The 21,247-nt window shown below is 53.6% G+C and overlaps 6 protein-coding genes across 6 annotated transcripts; 3 read left to right on the top strand and 3 right to left on the bottom strand.

Annotated features, from left to right (window-relative positions):
• Nucleotides 1–359: 359 nt before the first annotated feature.
• On the top strand, nt 360–2,748 carry J4E87_010708 (uncharacterized protein; the record flags this gene model as incomplete). Its single annotated transcript, XM_049382279.1, has 4 exons — nt 360–577; nt 633–954; nt 1,007–2,442; nt 2,520–2,748. 4 exons carry the CDS (start codon nt 360–362, stop codon nt 2,746–2,748), a joined length of 2,205 nt encoding a protein of 734 aa, XP_049228004.1.
• Nucleotides 2,749–3,609: 861 nt separating this feature from the next.
• J4E87_010707 (uncharacterized protein) lies at nt 3,610–5,692 on the bottom strand (the record flags this gene model as incomplete). Its single annotated transcript, XM_049382278.1, has 3 exons — nt 3,610–5,359; nt 5,406–5,602; nt 5,678–5,692. The coding sequence occupies 3 exons, from the start codon at nt 5,690–5,692 to the stop codon at nt 3,610–3,612; spliced, it is 1,962 nt and encodes a 653-aa protein (XP_049228003.1).
• Nucleotides 5,693–7,009: 1,317 nt separating this feature from the next.
• J4E87_010706 (uncharacterized protein) lies at nt 7,010–9,238 on the top strand (the record flags this gene model as incomplete). Its single annotated transcript, XM_049382277.1, has 7 exons — nt 7,010–7,096; nt 7,163–7,571; nt 7,622–7,656; nt 7,706–8,378; nt 8,428–8,769; nt 8,827–8,902; nt 8,968–9,238. 7 exons carry the CDS (start codon nt 7,010–7,012, stop codon nt 9,236–9,238), a joined length of 1,893 nt encoding a protein of 630 aa, XP_049228002.1.
• A 506-nt stretch (nt 9,239–9,744) lies between these two features.
• Nucleotides 9,745–11,665, bottom strand: J4E87_010705 (uncharacterized protein; the record flags this gene model as incomplete). Its single annotated transcript, XM_049382276.1, has 5 exons — nt 9,745–10,647; nt 10,702–10,829; nt 10,895–11,186; nt 11,242–11,431; nt 11,484–11,665. 5 exons carry the CDS (start codon nt 11,663–11,665, stop codon nt 9,745–9,747), a joined length of 1,695 nt encoding a protein of 564 aa, XP_049228001.1.
• Nucleotides 11,666–12,781: 1,116 nt separating this feature from the next.
• On the bottom strand, nt 12,782–14,614 carry J4E87_010704 (uncharacterized protein; the record flags this gene model as incomplete). Its single annotated transcript, XM_049382275.1, has 1 exon — nt 12,782–14,614. One exon carries the CDS (start codon nt 14,612–14,614, stop codon nt 12,782–12,784), a length of 1,833 nt encoding a protein of 610 aa, XP_049228000.1.
• An 815-nt stretch (nt 14,615–15,429) lies between these two features.
• On the top strand, nt 15,430–20,414 carry J4E87_010703 (uncharacterized protein; the record flags this gene model as incomplete). The annotated part of the gene is made up of 3 exons (XM_049382274.1): nt 15,430–15,546; nt 15,605–18,646; nt 18,696–20,414. The coding sequence occupies 3 exons, from the start codon at nt 15,430–15,432 to the stop codon at nt 20,412–20,414; spliced, it is 4,878 nt and encodes a 1,625-aa protein (XP_049227999.1).
• Nucleotides 20,415–21,247: the final 833 nt, after the last annotated feature.

The following is a 21,247-nucleotide window of genomic DNA, read 5'->3' as shown; positions in this document are numbered from 1 at the left end:
GCTGCATCATGTAAAGGAGGCGCCTCCGTCCGTGACGTTCGGATGTGGAGCTGAATCTCCCTTGCACAACATGCAGAAAGCGACCCTGGCGCTGATCACTTCCTTTCTTGCCTACCGCGTGCGGCAAAGCAACAGTGTGATGTTATTTTTTGAGGCTGCTCAACAAACCGATGTCTGAGGCATAGCTTCTCGTCGCTAAGGACGCGAGCCAGCCACGGGGATGCGCACGCACGATGACAGCACGAACGCCCCTAGACCTACCGTGTTACCACAAAGGCATGGGCCAGTAGACGGGCATATAATCTGCAGAGGTCTGCACGTCGGAAACGGCACGCTCGTTCCATTTCGTCCTGCTCAATATGAAGTGGACTTCTTCTTTAACGCTTGGTGCTGCCGTCTTGGTCACCTTCTCCACAGCGCAGGATAACACGATCAACGACCGCCAGCCCACAGTGAGTGCACCGCATGAAAACCCGTGGAAGACCCTTTCCGAGGAGGAAGCTGCTAGTGTCAATGAACTTCTCCAAGAGCGAATGAGCTTGACTGGCAACCAAGGATCTAGCCGTGATAGTTACGTGTAAGTCGACCATTGTTAGACACCTCTCACTCGCCGGACACTAATGCGATATCAGAGTACAGCTCGCTCTTCTTCATCCCAACAAGACGGATACTCTTCCCTTCCTTGACAGCAATGCTACGGCTCCAAAGCGCTATGCGCGAGCTACTGTTCAAAGCGGTACCACCAACTCGACAGACAAGCACTGGCAAGAGTACATGGTGGGACCATTGCCAGCAACCAATGCGACTGCGGTCGAACCGTTGACTTTCCCGTTCCAAAACTCCCAACCAGGTCGAACACAAATGCATCCCATGTATTCACCCAGCGACGCGACGAGTTTCTTTACGAGGTTCGCGACAGAGACTGAGGATATCTCAATGCAATTGTTCAACACTGTGAGTGGAAGCCAGCCACAACATACAACAACAAAGGCTTACATGCATGCAGACTTTTCTTACTGGTAGCATTGGTCTTAGATTTGGAAGCCCGTTCTGGGATGAAGAGGGCCGAACCATCTCCTGGGCAGGAGCATTTGCGGACCCTGGCACCAATCTCAGCAGTGTTACCGTCGAGCCACTCGGATTCGCTGTGAAATTTGACTTGACCGGACCAATCTCGGATACCTGGAAAGCTGTCGGTTGGTACTCGTATGGCAAATTTTATGCCAGCACAGAAGAGTTCCGTGCCGCAATTAACGCTCCCGACTATGAGACGCCACCACCAAACGTACTGGGAAACTGGACGTCTACCGACAGGCAGGGAACGCCCATGCCTTTGGACAACCTACCGCCGCCGGCTTCTGTCGCCCAGGGCGACCAGCGATTCAAGATCGATACGGAAGAGGGATATATATCCTGGATGGACTTCACCCTCTATCATGCCGTCTCTCAGGACCTTGGCCTGTCGTTGTTTGACATCAAATACAAAGGCAGACGCATCATTTACGAGTTGTCCTTGCAGGAGGCTCTGACATCATACTCCGGCTCCGACCCTTTCCAATCACAAGCGACCTTCTTCGATACCACGAGTGGTATGGGATCGACCTTGCAGCCTCTTGTCAGAGGCTATGACTGCCCTAGTCATGCTACATACCTGCCTGCAACATGGACAGAAGGCGACACGGTCAAGACGCAAGCCGACGCTATATGTTTGTTCGAATTCGACGCGGGCTACCCAATCCGTCGCCATTCCTTTTCACCATCCGCGCCACACACTAGCGTAGCAAAGAACATCCAGTTCGTCATGCGCACGGTAGCCACAGTAGGCAACTACGACTTCCTCATCGACTACAGCTTCTTCTACGATGGCGGTATCGAGGTTTCTTCACGCTTTTCTGGATACATTGCCGCTGCTTACTGGGAGGATCAGCCTGAGTACGGCTTCCATATACACGACTTCCTTTCGGGTAGCTCGCACGACCACACCCTCACTTTCAAGGTCGATCTTGACATCAACGGCAGGAAGAACAGTGTACAAAAGCTACAGTTTGTGCCGACTTCGACAGCGTATCCTTGGAGCCAGGGTCGCGCATACAATACATTCAAGGCTGAGCGATCTTGGGTAGCCGACGAGAGCGAGTCCATGATCAATTGGGCCGAGAACGATAACGTGTTGTACGCCATTGTCAATAGGGACACACCGAACCCGTATGGCGAATACCCAGGTTACAGAATCAAAAGATCTGCCGGCACCATCCACCTTACACAAACGAACTCGACAAACACTGGCAAGACAGGTGCCTTTGTGACTCACGACTTCTATGTTACACAGCAAAAGGACACTGAGCCAAGGGCTGCGGATGCCAATAACCAGTTCTCCAAGGACGATCCGCTTGTCAATTTTGAGACTTTCTTTGACGACGAGAGTCTGGATCAAGAAGATTTGTTCGTAAACCCACCTCCTTTCTCCATCTATTGTTGATACTGCGCCCCGTAATATATCAATTACTAACAGAACACAGAGTGCTTTGGTTCAACCTCGGCATGCACCATCTTCCGCACACCGGCGACTTGCCCAATACTATGTTCAGCTCTGCTCATTCGGCCATGAGGTTCGAACCGCTCAATTACCTTGTAGGCGATCCCTCTGTCTCGAGCAACCAGCAGGTCAGGATTGAATACGATGCAGAAGGTGCTGTCCTGAATGTGGATGAGTTCGGCAAAATGGCTGCCAACAAGACCTGCATTTGATTTACTTCTACATGGATGTCTACATACTGTTGATCGCGCAACATTCCGTCATTACTGTTCATGGTTCTCATTATTCAAAAGTTCTACTACAAGCTGATACCCGCTCTGAAGTGCTTCCGTCATGGTTCCAAGCTGTGATAAACGTGATGAAAGGTGGCTTTTTGTAATTATCTAGCTCTCGCCCTAACTCCCAATCAGATCATGACTGCTTCAAATATGAGGGGTACATCTTTCATCGGAACGCCTTCTCGTATACGTACATGCGAGAACAACTTGATGCGGGTAAAATGAAATGTGCCGCCCACAGGATCCAGGCCCTCGCCTTCCAACCCTTCGCCCTCAACAATGAGTCGGACTCGCTTATAAGTCCTGCTACGATCACATGTAGGTTTCATTCCGCGGACGATGCCTTATTGCATTTCCCAACGTGTCATCGCTGAGTACATCATAGACCGATACGTAATACATGTGCAGCACCCGAATTGGATAAGCGCAAAGTCCGTGCGGACGACGTGTCATGCGCATCCGTGGTGCCCGCAATCAGGTGTTTTCGATCGAAGCCGTGCACACTTCTTCAATAACGAGGCAGTTTTGTAAACTTTGTGATTGTCGCTACTAGCATTACAAAGCGATGTTCGTCTCAATTAGATTTCGTGAAGCTTTACAACAACTAGTATGCCCTGTCTGTGCTTGACAAGACGACTACATTCACTTTGGAGCCTCTCTCATCGCACACCTCTTGTTCCAAATATTAATCTTCAACAGTCCGTCTGCTTGGAAGGTCGGACTTCCGGATATCTGTGCATAAAACCACGGTACAGTGCAATGCGCCCTGTACTTTCTATCTGCCCATTGCAATCTTCAGGACACACTCAGCGGCTTGACGTACTGTTTCCAGATGTCTAAGAACGCCATCCTGTCCTTCCTGCTCTGGAACTTGATCTCTAACGCCGAATACCCAAACCGATTCAGATTAGCAGCCCTCGAGAAACCACCACCACCTCCCGATATATCTTTCAAAGGAATCGGCGAGCCGCTCAACGACCCTGAAGTAACGCTGTCTGATCGAGAAAACCGTAGCATTTCCATAGAGTCGTTGCGTTTCTTGCGAGACGGATTCGCTGCTTCGGAATCCGTCTGTGTGGATGACTTGCGGCGTTTGAAAAGCTTATCAGTCGCCCAACGCGGTGCGTCTTTTGAGAAGAGAAGCGTAAGCTTGTCACTGTCTTTCTTATAGACCGACTCCGTGAGCCATTCGAATGCGTAGTGCGGCTCCTCGACCCAGTGCCCGTCCTCTTCCAATGCGCTCGTGTAAAACAGCAGGATCAAGACCTCAGACGTAACGAGCCCACCATCCGCTAGATGCGTCTCGGTACGCCGCCACAGCCGCAAATTTCTTCCACGACATTCAGTCGGATTGTGATCCGAGGATATGCTCAATATGGGTCGATCAAATTCGAGATTAGCAGAGTCGGCACCGTTGTTGGTGTACAACAAGGTCTGGAATCTGTTTGCTGATTCGTGGCCAATGAACGTGTACTTAATGTCAACATACTGCTTGTTGAGTTTCCCGAACGAGCTGCGCGGAAAATCGACAGATACTGCACCGTCAACATACGTGGTAGTCAAGGGTATCGCTGGCCCGGTAGCAGGAAAGTGCTGTTCAGTCCATGTTCGAAGCTTCCCGTCTTGGCTAGAGTGATAGACTGTTCGCAGCGAGATGCCAGTATCTTCTCGATATCGCCACCGAACCTCGCACTCGTGATTTTCGGATCCGTACTTCAGAGACTTTCGTTCGACCTGAACGTTGCGACATATTCGCTTCCAGTCGAGTGCAGCGTCTCCTAATGCCATGGTTGCCAAGGATGTGCGCGAGAGACTGCGCCGCAAAGTGGGAGATAAGGGCTTCTCTGAGGCAGTACCCGTTGACGACGGTGATGCGGGCGAAGAGTTTTCGCTACAGGCAACTGTGGAACTAAAAGGTATCCTATTAGGCCCAAGCGATGTCGGTCTAGGCGACTGCGACCAATCGACTGATCCAAAGTAATCTGGAGACGATGGCTGTAGACCCAAGGTCGGGCGGCTGCTGCCCATGGAGTCACTCAAGCTTTCTTGGCCAAACATGGTGAAGTTCCCGGAGTGATCTGTCTCGAGGGTGTAGGTTCGCAATGGAGCTGGTGGCATGTTGCGGACCTGCTGCTTCATCGCGTCGCTTGGGACCAAGTGTGAGCGTTTCTCCGCCGTAGCTCGCTTTGCGCGATTCTCCTCGATGAAAATGGCGTCATCAACCTGCCGTCTCAGATGATATAGTACAGCAGCTGTCTGAACATCACCAGTAGAATACGTAGCAGGTGTGTCTCCCAGAGAAAGAGGCCGCGATAGTCCCGCTTCTTGAGCAACACGTTCGTCCTCACTTTGCAGCCATCGATCAAAGATTTTCCATTCGCTGAACAACGGGTGTTCGTCGGAAGACGCGAGTGCCAGTGGTGCGCGGTTGCTTGGGGCACCAAGAGTGTTTGTGGAGTAAGAGCGGCCGCCGAGGTTTACTGTACGAGACGGCGGAGCGTCGAGAAGACGCTGAGTCTGCTTGGTTGCCTCGAGATGTAGCCGCCTAACGACGGTCAGCGACTGCTGTTTCGAGTACGAAAGAGGCTTACAATTGCAGAAAGGAAATGCACATGTTCAGCGCTTGGTAATGGCCGCTGATCTGTTTCCTCAGCCCATCGATCTCCTTTTCCATCCCGATGTATCTGATCGTGAAGATGAACTTCTTGACGGTCATCTTCTTATCGACGAGATGTTCAGCGTATGGCTCCAAGGTCTTTTCACACTTCTTCAGCGTGTCTTCGAAATCCTGGACAGGGAATGCTGCGCGTTGTTATCTCGCGTCAGTGCATGCCGCAAATGTAGTACACAGATGAACGCTCACGTAGCGGCTGGCCATATTGTCTCATTAGCTCGCCCAGCTCTTTGAGACAGCCATGGAATGTGGTGAATTCCTTAACAAGCCCACTGACTTGCGCTTCCGAATTTTCGTTGGCATCTAGTTGCAATGATGAGCGAGGTGGTCCCTGACGGTTGCCACCAGAGGGGGGTAGCTGGCGCCATACCTTTGAACGCAAGATATACACGGGTCGAAATCTCCAACAATTTCAGAACATCGGACGGACTGCACCCAAAGGACATATTCGTAGGGTTGCGCCGCGCTCAAGCGCAACAGAGTTTGTGTAAAGACTGCTCATACGTTATAGAACTGTTGGTGCACAGTAGGGACAATCATCGTCCAAGCATCAGGCTTCCATGAAAAGGACAAGCTGGTGTAGTAAGAACCACCTGAGCTTACGGTCGTCTCTTCGTCACGCGTCCGATAGAGCTAGCCTAAGGTAGACCGCTCCGGCATCTGGGGGGTGGCTCACGGCGCTGCTGACATCCTGCTACCGCTCAGGCACGCAAACTCGTCGAAGCCTTCTACTGTCGGCAGCAATCAGGGCAGCCCAGGGCAGCCCAGGGCAGCCATGAGCTTATCCAAAGGTGGCGGACAGCTCGTGTTTGTGCATGTGGCGGTATTAGAATGGTACGCCTAATTCGGCATAGTAGCTTTTGGCGTTCAATGAGGTTGCGAAGATCAACACGTGGGGGAGCGAACGGCCATGGTCGACTACCAGACGGGCCAGCCAACTCCAGGGCTCGATTCAGCCACGCGTGGCTTTCCCTTGGAATCTTGGAACATGTTTTGATGCAGCCTGCACGAACTCACAAGGAACTGGATTTCATAAAGCAAGATGCTGTTGCCCACTCATCGCAGCGTTCGCAGCTGAACGACCTCGGAAGCATCGCAAACGGGAGGAGCCGGAGAATGCACCATGATTTAGACATCAGCAGCAACCACACATTCCAAAGGACTCCAGTGATGAAGGCCTGGACGCTTGGATCGCGGCAATGAACGCCACCAAGCCTGACTTCGGCGAACCAAACGAGATTGGATGCGCTGATTGAGAACGCACGAATAGGGCCAGTTCGCATACGTCCTATTCTGTTGACCGGTTTGCCTTGTGGTATCGGGCTATGCACGCCGTCTGAAATCTGCCTTCGGTAGTCCGTGTCATGGTGGAGGCTGAAGCTTTGCGCATTCACAATATGAAAGATGCTGCCCCAAGGCGGTTCTGCACGACAGACCCCGTTACATACTGACTATTGCCGGAACCCTCGCACGTAGGTATAACTACCATACTGTTACAGTTCTGTCACCCCTATCGCTACAATGGGCCTCCGTAAATGGATCATGCGTCCAATGAGAGGCCACCAAGTTGGGGTGCCGGACATAACAACAGGCGGGAGCGGTATACCGGTAGGTTTCCCTCTGCCACTCGTAGTAGTCCTAGGATCGATCTTCTCTGGCTAATCTGATGGACAGAAGATAAGGCGTCGACGGTGGACTCTCGCGACGATTGATTCAGCGCCCTTCCAGGTCTGGGTAGTAGTAGTAGCTGGGATCGGCTTCCTAACAGATTCGTTCGGCCTTTTTGCTTTGAATGTCGTTACCCCCATGCTCGGTTATGTCTACTGGCCTAATCGCAACGAAGGCGGTATACCCTCGGTGCCGTCCTCTGTCAAGACAGCCATGATGTGTTCCACACTAGCGGGTACAATGGTCGGCCAGATAGGATTCGGCTTCGCGGCAGACATGTTGGGCCGACGAAAAATGTATGGTCTTGAGCTGGTGATCGTCATCGTTGGCACAATGCTGCTGCTCATGAGTTCGAACGGGGAGAAGAACAGCATGGCAATTGGAGGATGGCTGATCACCTGGCGAGCGATCATGGGTAAGAAGCGAATTGATGTACGAATGCATCGTAAGACTGACGATAACTAGGGATCGGTATCGGGGCGGACTACCCTTTGAGTGCTGTAGGTATTGTTTCCAACGTGACCGTACTGATGCTAATCGTGGGTTCAGGTCATTACTGCCGAGTTCGCACCTCGCAAACATCGTGCGCGAATGTTGAGCTGGGTTTTTTTCGCCCAACCTGTTGGACAGCTGCTCGCCAATGTTCTATCACTTGCTGCAGTGGAGTCGTACAAGCCATGGATCAAGGAGGCCACACAGTCTTGTCAGCCTGCCGACTTGGAGTGCTTCCGAGCTATCGACCGACTTTGGAGGCTCGTAGTTGGGATCGGCATTGTGCCGGCTCTCATCGCTCTGGTCTTTCGATTCACGATACCAGAGAGTCCGAGGTATACGCTGGACATCTTGCAAAACACAAAAAGCACCCTCGAAGATACGGCGAACTACTTTGGTGCGCCCGGAACAGACCCCGAACATGGCGAGAGGGAACTGCTAGATCTGGCTGCAACACAGGAAGTTCCGAGGCCTGTATCGAGGCAATCGACCAACGCTTCGGTGATTGCACCCGACGAGGAGATTGAGAGCGACAGTGACTCCGGACACCGACTCAGTGACGTACATCTTCGTCCCGCCGCAGCGCCTCGCGGCCGGCTTCCTCCAGGCGACCCGGATTTTGTTCCTCCCCTTGCCTCGTGGGCCGACGCAAAACAATTCTTTATAGCGGAAAAAAACTGGCAGTACCTTCTAGGAACGTCGTTGGCCTGGCTGTTTCTCGATTTCGCGTGTAGGTACACTGCCAGACCACTGCGGTAAAACCACTAAATTTGAGACAGTCTATGGGTTGGGCCTCTCTTCACCAGAAATTGTCAGCCACATCTGGCAGGGAAACAACAACAGCAGATCTTCCGTCTACCAGACGTTGAGTGATAATAGCAAACACACCCTGGTGATGGTTTCCATAGGGACAGTTGTCGGCGGCCTGCTAATGATCAAGATTGTCAAGCATGCGTCGCCAAAAGTGATTCAGTTCTGGGGGTTCTTGGTTCTATTCGTTCTCTTCATCGTAACCGGAAGTGCTTGGACCAACCTACTCGACAGCAGTCGCTCGGGACTCATTGTGCTTTACGTGCTCAGCCACATCGCCTTCAACCTGGGACCGAATGTGACGACTTTTAGTAAGTGATATCCGTGTGCGACCTGTTGTGAAACATCTACTAATTTCGTGCATCAAGTTATCCCTGCCGAGATATTCCCTACGAGGTACCGGTGCACCTGCCACGGCATAGCTGCGGCTAGTGGCAAACTCGGGTGAGGACAAACCGCGGAAGAACTGCATATGAGACATGTACTGACTTCGAAAACTCGCACCATAGGTCTTGGGTGGTGCAAGTCTTTCTGGCATATGCATTCCAATCCGACAAATCCGAACCCACAAGCGATTTTGAATGGGAACGCAAGAATTTCGGACATATCCTGCAAGTAATGAGCGCTTTCATGCTAGCAGGTGCCGTAACAACATATTTCTTGGTCCCGGAAACAAGAGACCACGATAACAAGAGTCGGACACTGGAGGTTTTGGCGTGTGGCAAGAAGGTTATCGATGAGCTGAACCGCCAGCGGAAGAAGGAAGATGAAGACGACTGAGATGGATTGTACCAGAATGAACTTGATGAAGTTAGGGAAGATACGGTAGTCGGTTGCAGATGATGAAGCAATGGACAAGCGTAGTAGCGTAGTCGGCTGAATGTTGATGATGCGGTACCCAGCCACCCGGCCCCACATCCCTCCAGGGCTGGTCAATGACGCAGGCGGCACGTTTGGCGCTAATTTCGTCCGGAGCTACGCAGCTTCTTCTGACCCTCACGTGCTGCTATCTTGAGTACCCACCATTGCGAAGCCTGGGCCCCGAAGACGATGGTGTGCTTCCTTCCATCAGATTCCATCGGAGGATGCTAGGAAAATGACACGGGCATGTCTCCTTCCCTCAGTCAGGACGTTACGGGACCGTCCGGGAGGGGGATATAAGAGAAGAGGCTTGATGGGCAATGTCCGAGATGTTGCATAATGAATGATGGTAGAACAAAAACATGACTTGGGAGAACCGATAGCTGCCTGCCCCTGTCGTACAGCTCTTCGAAGCGCCTTCGCGTCTATTGCCAAAGCAAGGTGATTTTCTTCCACCATGGCCCTTTCATATTCATTGTTCGCGCCGGCACCTCCTCAGCAAGCACCTGATCCATACCCGTCTTCAGATCTACCTCTGCTGGATCATAAGCCCAACTATCGCTCCAGGCCCAAATCCGATGCCCCCCATAGAACAGGAAGAACATGGGAATACCCACGTACGCAGTAAAGAAAGAGCTAACGTCCCACTTCTCAGGCCAGAAGACATCGAACCCGTTGACCAAACAGAGAATTGTAAAGCTGATGATGACGCACCAAGCACCCCACTTGTTCACCGGTGAGCGATATGGAAGATCCGTGATGTTTTGCGTTTCGCAGGCTTTCCGGAAGCGCAGAAAGATGATGCCGCAGCAGATCCAGGAGATGAATCCAGACGTGTTTGTTAAATTCACGAACCAGTTAAAGACGACCGCACTCTCGCTGCCTACGTTTAGGTATGCCAGAACGCAGAACAACGAAGAGGCAGTAACAGCCCAATACGGTACACCGGACTTGGTGCATGCTTTGAAGACGGAAGGTGCGTTGCCAGACAGGGCGAGCGCGTATAGCGAGCGCGAGGACAAAAATAGGAAGGAGTTTCCGGACGACCATGCACTGATGATGATACCTGCGTTGATGATGCTGTCCAGCACGGGGATGCCAGCGTTCTTAATTCCCGCAACAAAGGGCGACGAGCCAGCTCCAGAACCACCAGACGTAATGATGGGGTCGTCGGAGGGGCAAATGATTCCGATAGCCAGTACGCTGCCAACATAGAAGAAGAGTAGGCGGTATATGTATCTGCGTGCCGCAGTAGGCAAGTTGCGACGCGGTGACTGCATCTCGCCACCTGTTGCAACGAGAAGCTCGGGAGCAAACGTGAAGGGGAACTAGACATGAGGGTCAGACAAGTAGATATAAGGCTTCGCCGGAAGCATGCTTACAGCAGAGAGTACCATAGTGGATAAGAGGGCCACAAATCGCCCAGCATTTCCTTCTTCTAGATACGTATTCGCCGCGCCAGGGTTCTTCCAGTACCGGAAGCCGAGTCGGTCATGCTGTGGACCGCCGCCTTTAAGATAAATGTATAAAGTCAGTGGTTGTATCATACGCAGTTTGTGCAGGGGTATTACTAACCCCAAAACAAAACAAATGACAGAATCAGGAGCCCTAAAATCATGATAACCTTTGTTCCGGCAAACCAGAACTCTGTCTCGCCGTAGAACCTGACTGGAAAGCAGTTCAGTCCAACGATGACAATGATCATGACTGTGATCCACACTGCGATGTTCACGGGCGGGTTCCAATACTCAATGACCAACCCGGCTGCCGTGATTTCGTAAGGCACAAGGATACCGAGCGAGTAGAAGTATAGCCAACCCAGGCCGAACCCCATAGAGCGCGACACATAGCGGTAACCGAAAAGGTTCTGAAGGTACAAGGTCAGTCGTGTGTCACATGCCTTGGGTACGGCCACAAGTTACCATGGAAGACCCCGGGGTCGGCAGATAGGCCGCGACTTCAATGATACCCGCAACGGTACAAAAGATCAAGAACGACATGGCGATGTACGTGGACAGGATGAAGGCCGGGCCGCCACGAGCGAGGGTTTGGCCTGAGCCGACAAAGAGCCCAGTACCTATTGTGCCACCCAACGCAATCATTTGAGCATGTCTACGTTCCGTCAGTCTTTGAGGATATAGGGTATCAAGAGGGGTCTACTGACCGTGACTTCAGACCACGCTGGGTAGTCTCATAACGCTCGTCGAATATCTCTCCCGCAATAATCTCTGGATCGACCGCGGAGCTTTTCCTGCGACTCGCCGTATGCGACTTGCGAACATGGCCAATGCCATAGTCCACGCTCTGTTCTCCGATAGCCGAGTCTTCTGCCTTCTTCTCGGACATGACTGCTTTTGGGACTCTGACGGTAAACAATCAGTCAAGAAGTAGAAAAGGGAGTTGAATTGTAGATAAGAGTCTTGCATGCAGTCGGATCAAGTAAACCCGGTCAGCATGCTAGCCGTGTAACCAAGGAATGCTTGTCCAGCTGCGATACGTAGTCCCACGCGGATTCACCAAGCCGGACATGATAACCCCAGATGAACGCTGATATGGCTTTCTCCATACGCTCACGTCAAGCCGCGGACGATGGTCCGGTGGAACGAGTCGAGACTGGCAAGGATACGAACCAGGGCTGAAGATAGGCGCCGATAAGGACAACGGCAAGAGAGTACAAGAGCTGATAAGCTTCTTCAGTGTTCATAGACGAGCTAGGCTACTTGTAGAGATGTTCGATTCCATCTGCACATCCATGGGTGCAGCATGGAACTGCGCAGCTGCGTAGAAGTGCTTGTGTGCAGGTGGTCTCGGAAGGCACGACAAACACGCTCGCACATAGAACATGCCCAGGTGTGCTTGGCGAGCCTTACATCTTGGTATCGAATCAGGAATTGGAGTACGAGATATAGGCCTACAAGAAGTAGTGATGCACCAGGGATGCCCACTAACACGGCGTGTTGTTATCGCAATCGTCCGAACAGCGCCGTCCAAGCCTGTTTCGGCTAGCAATCCATCTAGCTGAGAGAGGCAGCTACGGTTGTCATCATTCCGCCATACATGTTCCAAGCGTAGGCAACACGCTTCAGTTTCGGAATATGAGTGATGTAGAGCAGCTGTCGTAAACGCGACCAGCAAGATTAGCGCACTTTCCGCCAAGGGCTTTTCGCATGTGGAGTAGACGGGCCAAGGTACGATGGCTGTTGAGCACCATGCCAAGAAGGTGTTACTGCATGGATATGGGAGTTGCTACATGATTTCTACCTAGCTACATCTCGAGTCCACGGGTAGTGTTCTAGGTGTCGGGATAGACAGGCGTGTCGGAGACTGTGTGACCGATGCAACCCGAGTGTCTTTGGTGTATTCCTGCAAGAGTATGACTTGTTTCACGACACAACTTGATGGTTTGTGACTACAATAAACATCTCACGTTACTGTCTGGCATCAACTGACAACCTCCTGGCCTCACCATGTCAATTCCTTCTGCGGTCTCTTGACCATGCCTGGAGGTACACAACCCCACGAGCACACGCTAACTCTCAGTGGAAGAAAGTCACCTGAGCCCCGACTCCAGAATTCAACCCACTCGGCGCGTGCCACAACGTAATGCTTGCGACAGACATGGCACTCGCGGAAGAGACCGTATCCGTCGGCAGCGTTCGCTTCTGCTCGCGAGAGAATGGCTTCCACCATGGGGAGAGCACACGGGCTGAGGTAGTCACGTATTTTGTGGGGCTCCAAAGAGTGGAGTGCCATATGCAGGGTCGTTGTGAAGAGGGAGGAAACTTTGCTTGTGCACGGAGGGACGAACCACGGTGAGGAAGGTAGGCCGTATGTACCCTGATTCGTCTCGATGATTACCGAGTAGTGTTCCTGGTCGGAAGTAGGGAGCTTTGGAGAGCCCTTGAGAAGCTTGCCATCCTGCCCATAGTAAGAAACCAGAGTCCGAGCAATGTACCGTGGCGCGTGGGCAACGGCATCGCCCTCTACTAAAGCCTCTAGGCGCAACGAAGGGTGGTGCGAATAGAAGCCAACATCTTCAGCGGCGCACTCTCGGGCGTCGTCTGCACCGCCAAAAGAGTTGGCCCAGGACTCGAAATAGCGGATGCGCCAGACAGCCTGGTCGCGGTCTTGGCACGTTGCCAGCGTTGGATAGAGATGAGCGAGCTGCTTGTTTGCGTCTTCTCGTACGTCATCGAGGTGGTGAAGGGGCCCTTGGTGTTGCTTCTGGTAGTCGGTGAGGGAGAAGCGGCGGAAGGACATTGGCTGGAGCAGATCGGTACCCATGAGAGTGAGGCGGGTCATGTTTCCATGTGGGGCAAGAAGAGTGACGATGTCGAAGGGGAGGTAGTGAAGCTTGTTGAGGGATACGTCGAGGGCCTCGAGCTTGCGCAGGCGGCTGATTTGCTGGGGAAGCTCGTCGATGTCGTTCTGGCGCAGATAGAGGCCAGTGAGATCGTCGAGGTGGAACAAAGCGGGCACGAGGCGACGGAGCTTGTTCTTGCCGAGGTTGACGTGGAGCCTGGGGAGCAGAGAGCGGTACTGGCCCGCCGTGGGGAGCTCGTTGTCGTAGACGGGAGGGTGGCTGATGACGGAATTGAGCTCGCCAATGCGTGTGATGTCGCGGTCGGCGAGGTCGAGGCCAACGAGGTCGTACGACTCGCGGTCTGCGGCAAGGCCGTCGTCGATGTGCCGGTTGAAGACGGCCGCTGGAGCGGCGTGTCTCGCCACGTCGACGTCGACGTCCATGGCCTCATCGTCGGCAGCTCGCGCGTGGAGCGAGCGGGGGAGCGAGACGGCGGCGCGGAGAGAGGCTGGCGGCATGTACGGGGGCAGGGGCAGGTCATCGCAGCTGTTGGTCGCGTCGCTAAGCATGTAGATGCCCGAGTCCAAGTTGCGCGCGAACTTGGTCTTCTTGACTTGGGGGCTGGCGTGGGCAGACGCGTGCGTGTCCCACCACGCGCCCTTGCGCTTGTTCTTGTGTATGCGCGGGGACTCGTAGTTGGCCACGTCGACCGACTCGCACGAGTCGTCGCTGGAGAAGACGGGCGGAGGGGAGCTCGACTTGGTGGTGAAGGCCGTGGGGTGCCGCTCGAAGAAGGGGCTGGGCGCGAGGTCGTCGGTGCCCGCGCACGGCGGCGAAGAGGGCGGCGGCGAAGAGGGCAGCGCCTCGTCAAAGTCCATGGCGAGCTGCTTGTCGGCGTCGTCGTCGTCGTTGCGCAGGAGAGATGCCGCTGCTGTGGGAGGAGGCTGCGCCGACGCGTGCCACGGCCTCGGCAGCCACGAACCCCCCGTCATAGCTTCGTCCAGGGTGGCCGATACCACCCCATCACGTGACTATCCCAGATGAGCGATAGGTCCCCACCAGACCTCGGGAATCTGGAGAAGAGCTGCGTGCGTGACTGGGGCACACGAAGCCGAGCGGACAAGCATATCAAGACGCAAAGGGCGTGAGTGAATATTCGACGGACCCAGACTTGTTCTCCTAGCATGAGGTGAGGTTGCGGCGACGGTGCACTGTAAACCACGCTGTCGGCACACGTCGGCCCGTCTGGGGCAGGTCATGGCACGATGGCCCTACCGCGTCGCACACAATCGATGACGCGACGGCAAACAGGACAGGAGGCGCAGCGATGCCAGGATGCCAGGATGTGCACGCGAGGCTTGTCATGACTGGGCGCTGTCTGGGCGGATGCAGTCGCCGAGCCGCGCTCGAACAGCGTCCTCACGCAGTGCCAGCTGTGGTAGACAGGCGTCGCGACAGACACAGACCTGGACCCAGCTACGGGAGCAGGCTGAGGTAAGCCGGGCCGCTGGGCAGGCACGCAGCGTGTTGGCACTTTCCAAGCTTGGCGCCCCATGTGGATCATGGCGACGGCCCTGGAGGGCTGGCGCGGGTCCAAGACGTCGGACAAGACGTCGTCTGCTCGGCGTCGTTCCGTATACGCTGGGTACGGGGCGCGGCATTGGCGTCGTCTCTTCGCCATCCATGCTTCAAGACGCTCTCTGCGCCCTTCCACTCTCCCAAGAGAAGCAGGATGCCTCCACGCGCGGTCTTGTAGCGACTGCGACCCCATCTCGAGACGACGCCGCCCCAAGACTACAAAGCCACCATGGCGGGCGCAATCGTGAGCCAGACATGGATCCTCACCAAGAAGACGCTGCTCGTCGTCTTCGTGCGCCACTGGTTCTTCACGAGTGTCCGCGCATTCTGGGCTCCCATTATCTTTGTATGTCGACGCCTCGTCGCCCCCCGCACAACAATGGCTAACCAGGGCTCTGCCGCAGATGTTCTTCATATCTTATGCGAAAAACTTCTTTGTCCCGCCGTCAGAGTACGGCATCGGTGAGCCGTCTCTCATCCGCTCCTTTCCCGACGCCCTCGGTGCTGCCCAAGGCGGCCGTGATAAGGTCGTCTTCGTCAACAACGGACACACTGGTGGCGACATTCAAGACGTCATTGCACAGCTATCCACCCAGGTCCGCGACGCTGGCCTGCAGGCCGTGACTATTCAGCAGGATGTTCAACTGCTTTCGACGTGCGAGAGCTCGCTGCGGGGCGCCAGCACATGCTATGGTGCAGTGTCCTTCCTTTCCAGTCCGAGCCAAGGCCAGGGCGAGAGCTGGAACTACACCATCCGATCCGACGGAGCGCTGGGAGAGGAAATCTACGTGGGCCAGGACGACAACGATGTCCAGATCTACATTCTGCCCTTCCAGCGCGCCATCGACCAGGCCATCGCCTCCGTCGAGGGCTCTGCTGCCATCCCCGCCACCGACGAGTACCCGTACACAGAGCGTACGCAGCAAGAATACGACGATCGCATCAGGACCCTGTACATGGGCGCACTCATCAACATCATGGGCGTGGCTCTGTACATTGGCGTGTGCGGCGTCACCTATCAGCTCACGGGGCAAATGGCCGAGGAGAGAGAACGCGGCATATCCCAGCTGGTCGAAGCCATGTCGCCCGCCAAAAAGCCATGGCACACGCAGTTTGCCCGTCTTCTGTCCATGCACATTGCTTTCGACATCATCTACTTCCCGGGCTGGGTCATTATGGGCGCCATCCTTTGGGCTCTGGCTTTCCAAACCTCCAACGCTGCCATATTGATCATCTTCCACATCCTTGCTGGCCTGTCCTTGACCAGCTTCTCCATCTTCGGCGCAGCTTTCTTCCGCAAAGCCCAACTATCTGGTATCACCATCGTCATCGTCCCGATCCTCCTGGCCATCATCGCCCAAGTCGCTGGACCTTTCAGCACAGCTGCTGTATACGTTCTGAGCCTGCTCTTTCCGTCCATCAACTACGTCTTCTTCATTATTTGCGTGGCCCGTTTTGAGCGACAGCTCGTTGGAATGAACCTCGTCCAAGCCGCGCCCGACTACCAGGACCACATCTGGACTACTCCCGGCATCGTCTTCTGCATATTTGCCATTATACAGACTTTTGTGTACCCTCTTCTGGGCGCTCTTGTTGAGCGCTGGCTCTACGGCACCGTTTCGGCCGACCGGAAGACTACAACGTCTTCGCCGGATCACAACATCATCCTGACAAACTTTTGTAAGCACTGGACTCCCAGTTGGTTTCGCAGCAACGTCCTTGCCAAGTTCGGCGTCAAGCCACCGGAAACAGTCGTCGCCGTGCAAGACTTCAGCATGAAGGCGCGCAAAGGCCAGATTATGGTTTTGCTTGGTGCCAATGGTAGTGGCAAGTCCACCACGCTGGACGCCATCGCGGGTCTCAACTCCATCACTAGTGGAGCGATCGAGATTGATGGCACCGGAGGCCTTGGACTGTGCCCCCAGAAAAATGTCATGTGGGATGAGCTGACTGTTTACGAACACGTTCGTATCTTTAACCAGTTAAAGTCAACCGGCACCTACGATACCAAAGATACCATCGAAAACCTAATACGCGCTTGCGATCTGGGGCACAAGATCAGAGCACAGTCCTGCACACTTTCTGGGGGTCAAAAGCGCAAGCTTCAGCTGGCCATGATGTTCACCGGCGGTTCAAAAGTCTGCTGCGTCGATGAGGTGTCGTCCGGACTGGATCCACTCTCGCGAAGGAAGATCTGGGAGATTCTACTCGCTGAGCGGGGTGACCGCACCTTCTTGCTCACGACACATTTTCTCGACGAGGCAGATGTCCTTGCCGACTACGTTGCCATCCTTTCCCGCGGTATCCTCAAAACCAAGGGTACTTCGGTTCAGCTCAAACATGAAGTCGGCGCTGGATACCACGTTACGTATCCGAAAGACGCTCCTGTCAAGCCCCCAGTGGATGCCATCAAGAAACCGGCACCTTCCGAAGGCATGCTACAGTACCAATTCGAGAACGCACTGCCCGCCACCAAATTCGTTGATATTCTGAGACATCATGACGTCAAGAACTACGACATTGTTGGCCCGACATTGGAGGATGTCTTCCTGGCCAATGCTGAGGAAGTCAAGGAGTACAACCTAATGGACGCTGACCACGGTGGGCAAGCTGGAACCCCAACGTCGGACAAGGATCGAGACGTACCTTCAGATCACTCTGACACCGACAAGACGCTAGAAATGAGCAAAGGTCGTGGCACTAGTCTACTCAGGCAGATACTCATACTTGTACAGAAGCGTATCACCATTGTCAAACGCAACTTTTGGCCCTACATATTCGCTTTACTCCTTCCGATTGTGGCGGCGGGACTAGTCACACTGTTCCTAAAGGATTACGAGGCTGTGGGATGCGATCCTGGAGCCAGCGCTAACGACCCTACCATATTCTCGCTTTCCAACGTAGACGATGTCCCTCTCATCCCCATCGGTCCGGCAAGTACCGTCGGTCCTGCTATCGACACCATCATTCAACGAACAGGAGTCTCCGAGGACAGTTTTCACCTCGTGGACACACTCGATGAATTCAACGACTACGTCAACACGCGTTTCCGCAACATCACACCCGGTGGCTTCTTCCTAAATGATAACGGCCCGCCACTCATGGCTTACCTTGCTAATGGCGGTGTCATCGGTGGCCTCATCACACTGAATACTCTCGACAACATCTTGACAAACATCACCATCTCCACACAGTACCAGCAATTCGCCGTGCCGTTTGCTCCTAATATGGGCGACACGCTACAGCTGATTTTGTATTTTGGCCTGGCCATGTGTGTCTACCCAGCGCTATTTGCTCTATATCCGACACAAGAGCGGCTTAGGAATGTCCGAGCGCTGCACTACAGCAACGGTATCCGGGCTGTGCCACTGTGGCTGGCATACACGGCGTTTGATTTCCTGTTCGTGCTTGTGATCTCTGCCGTCACTACAGGGATCTTTGCTGCAGTAAGTTCCTATTGGCACATACAAATCTGCATGGCTAACGTTGCTACAGGCTTCCGATGCGTGGTATGCACCAGGGTACCTCTTCGTGGTGTTCTTTCTCTACGGCCTGTGTGCGACGCTCTTTGCTTACCTAATCTCCATTGTCGTCACGTCGCAACTGGCGGCATTTGCCTTCGCTGCTGGAGGCATGGTGTCGCTCTACCTGATATACTTTATCGGTTACATGGCCATACTGACTTACGCACCCGCATACGCCATTGACTCCTACATTCAGTACTTCCACTGGACTGTCTCGTTGATCTCGCCCTCAGCAAGCCTACTGAGGACGCAACTGCTTTCTCTCAACTCTTTCAGCGTACTATGCGATGGCAATCAAATTCCCAGCTATCCTGGCGCTTTGACAGTGTACGGAGGACCCATTTTGTATCTCATTGTACAAATCATATTGCTTTTCACCGCTCTCGTGTGGTGGGACTCGGGTTACCGACCCGCGTTTCTCAACCGAGAAAAAAGCCGTCAGCAGCACTCGGAAGAGAACGTGGATACCATCCCTCCTGCTGTCGCTGCCGAAATAACACGCGCTGAGCAGAGCAAAGACAGCCTACGTGCGCTGCATTTACACAAAACGTTTGGCTCCAATCACGCTGTGAACGACATCACCTTTGGCATCCCCCAAGGCCAGGTTTTCGCTCTTCTTGGTCCCAATGGTGCTGGAAAGTCCTCGACTATCTCGCTCATCCGTGGAGACATTCATCCTACGACACACATCAACGGAGGTGGTGACGTTCTGATCGAAGACATCTCAATCATCAGCAAGCGTGCAGCCGCACGAGGTCATCTCGGTGTGTGTCCGCAATTCGATGCCATGGATTCAATGACAGTAACGGAGCATCTGTACTTCTACGCTCGCGCTCGCGGCGTCCCCGACCCAAAGACCAGTGTTGATGCGATCCTCCAGGCTACCAGTTTGGGGCGCTTTCACGACCGTCTCGCGTCCAAACTCTCGGGTGGTAACAAGCGGAAGCTCAGTCTGAGCATTGCATTGATGGGCAATCCGTCTGTTTTACTGTTGGACGAACCGTCCTCGGGTATGGATGCAGCTGCGAAGAGAGTCATGTGGCGCACACTGCTCGGTGTAGCGGCACCTGGGCGTGCCTTGTTGATCACCACTCATTCCATGGAAGAAGCGGACAAGCTCGCCACCCGCGTCGGTATCATGAAGCGCAAAATGCTTGCGCTGGGGACAGTCAGTGATCTAGGGCAGCAGTATGGCGATGCTTGGGTCGTACAGCTTGTGCTCAAATCTGCACCCGAAACCACAGAAAAAGAGATGGAAGCCGTAAAGCAATGGGTTCAGAGCAAGATTCCCGGTGTTCAGCTCGACAAGTGGGGTTCGCGAGGTGGAGGCCACGGACAACTCCGATTCAAAGTACTAAAGGCTGCTTCCCCCGAATCGACTGCATCGCCCGCGCATCTTGACAATGCTCAAGATGGCAAGGTCACCGAAGCAGAGGTTCATCAAATCAACACTTCGTCCTCAGCTGCTTCAGCATCTGATCTAGGCGGCATTCCCGGCCTCATCCAGTTGCTAGAATCTAATCGCCAAGAGCTAGGCTTGGAATACTACTCGGTTTCGCCTACCACCTTGGACGAGGTGTTCCTCCGTGTTGTTGGCGAGGAGGAGGAAGAGACGAGTGGAAAGAAACCAAAGGGTACAAAGAGGAATGGATGGGGTCGCTTCATATGCTGTGGCTTGCTGCCTGCTTAGAGTGTAAACACTGTCGCAGAGACAAGCTGCCAGGCAAGCAACGAGCAGTCAGGATAATGAGTGATTGGGAAACTTCTCCCTGAGCCTTGACGTTGTATGATACCACAGCATTTAGCTTCTGTATATAGCTTGTCTAGTTATCCCACTTTGTAATAGTCGAGCCCTAATCTTTTCGCCTTGAAGCTTGTTGGGCACGTTCCGCAGTCCTCACACGTCTTTTCCCAAATTCTCAGAATCGACTAGTGGAGTCTATGGGATGCTGGTGTTAAGATAACCCGACTTCGCCGTGAGTTCTCGGTAATCCTCAGCCCTTCTTTGTAGCGTCGCGCACCTGCTCACTCAACAGGCCATATTGTATCACTCACTATCTGGTCGATATACTTCTTCCCAATAAAATTCATCATGCCTCTCATTTGAGTCATAGCTCTTACTGCTGTCGAACAGTGTCTCGGTGTATATTGCAATCTTCTCGGTACTGAGGTGCTGCTACGGGATTAACTGCTCTTCCTTTTCTCTCAGATGCAGCCAGCTCTTCAAGATATCGAAGATCTTTGAGTAGACTTCATGTCTGGATCGTTTGTTCAAGCGACCCCGGTCGACAAGCGTTGCAGTTCGTATGCGTGTTCATCAGACGGCTCTACACACATAGTCAAGTCCAACCCAGGTTGCGAATGAGCGCTCCAGACATATCGAGGAAGACGCACATGTGTGGTGACTCTGGGGCAGGGGAACTCTCAAACGGATTTGAAGATTTATTTACTTATAATTATGTAGACAACGTAATGTAGGCTGGCCTGCAGCTACTACAATAGAGGAGATATAGATATATAGCG

The sequence above is a fragment of the Alternaria ethzedia genome (genome assembly GCF_023757985.1).
Source record: "Alternaria ethzedia strain BMP 0044 chromosome Unknown scaffold_54, whole genome shotgun sequence".
In the NCBI taxonomy this organism is placed as follows: Eukaryota; Fungi; Ascomycota; class Dothideomycetes; order Pleosporales; family Pleosporaceae; genus Alternaria; species Alternaria ethzedia.
The sequence above is the reverse complement of the archived record's forward strand: the minus strand, read 5'-3'. Positions and strand labels throughout refer to the sequence as shown.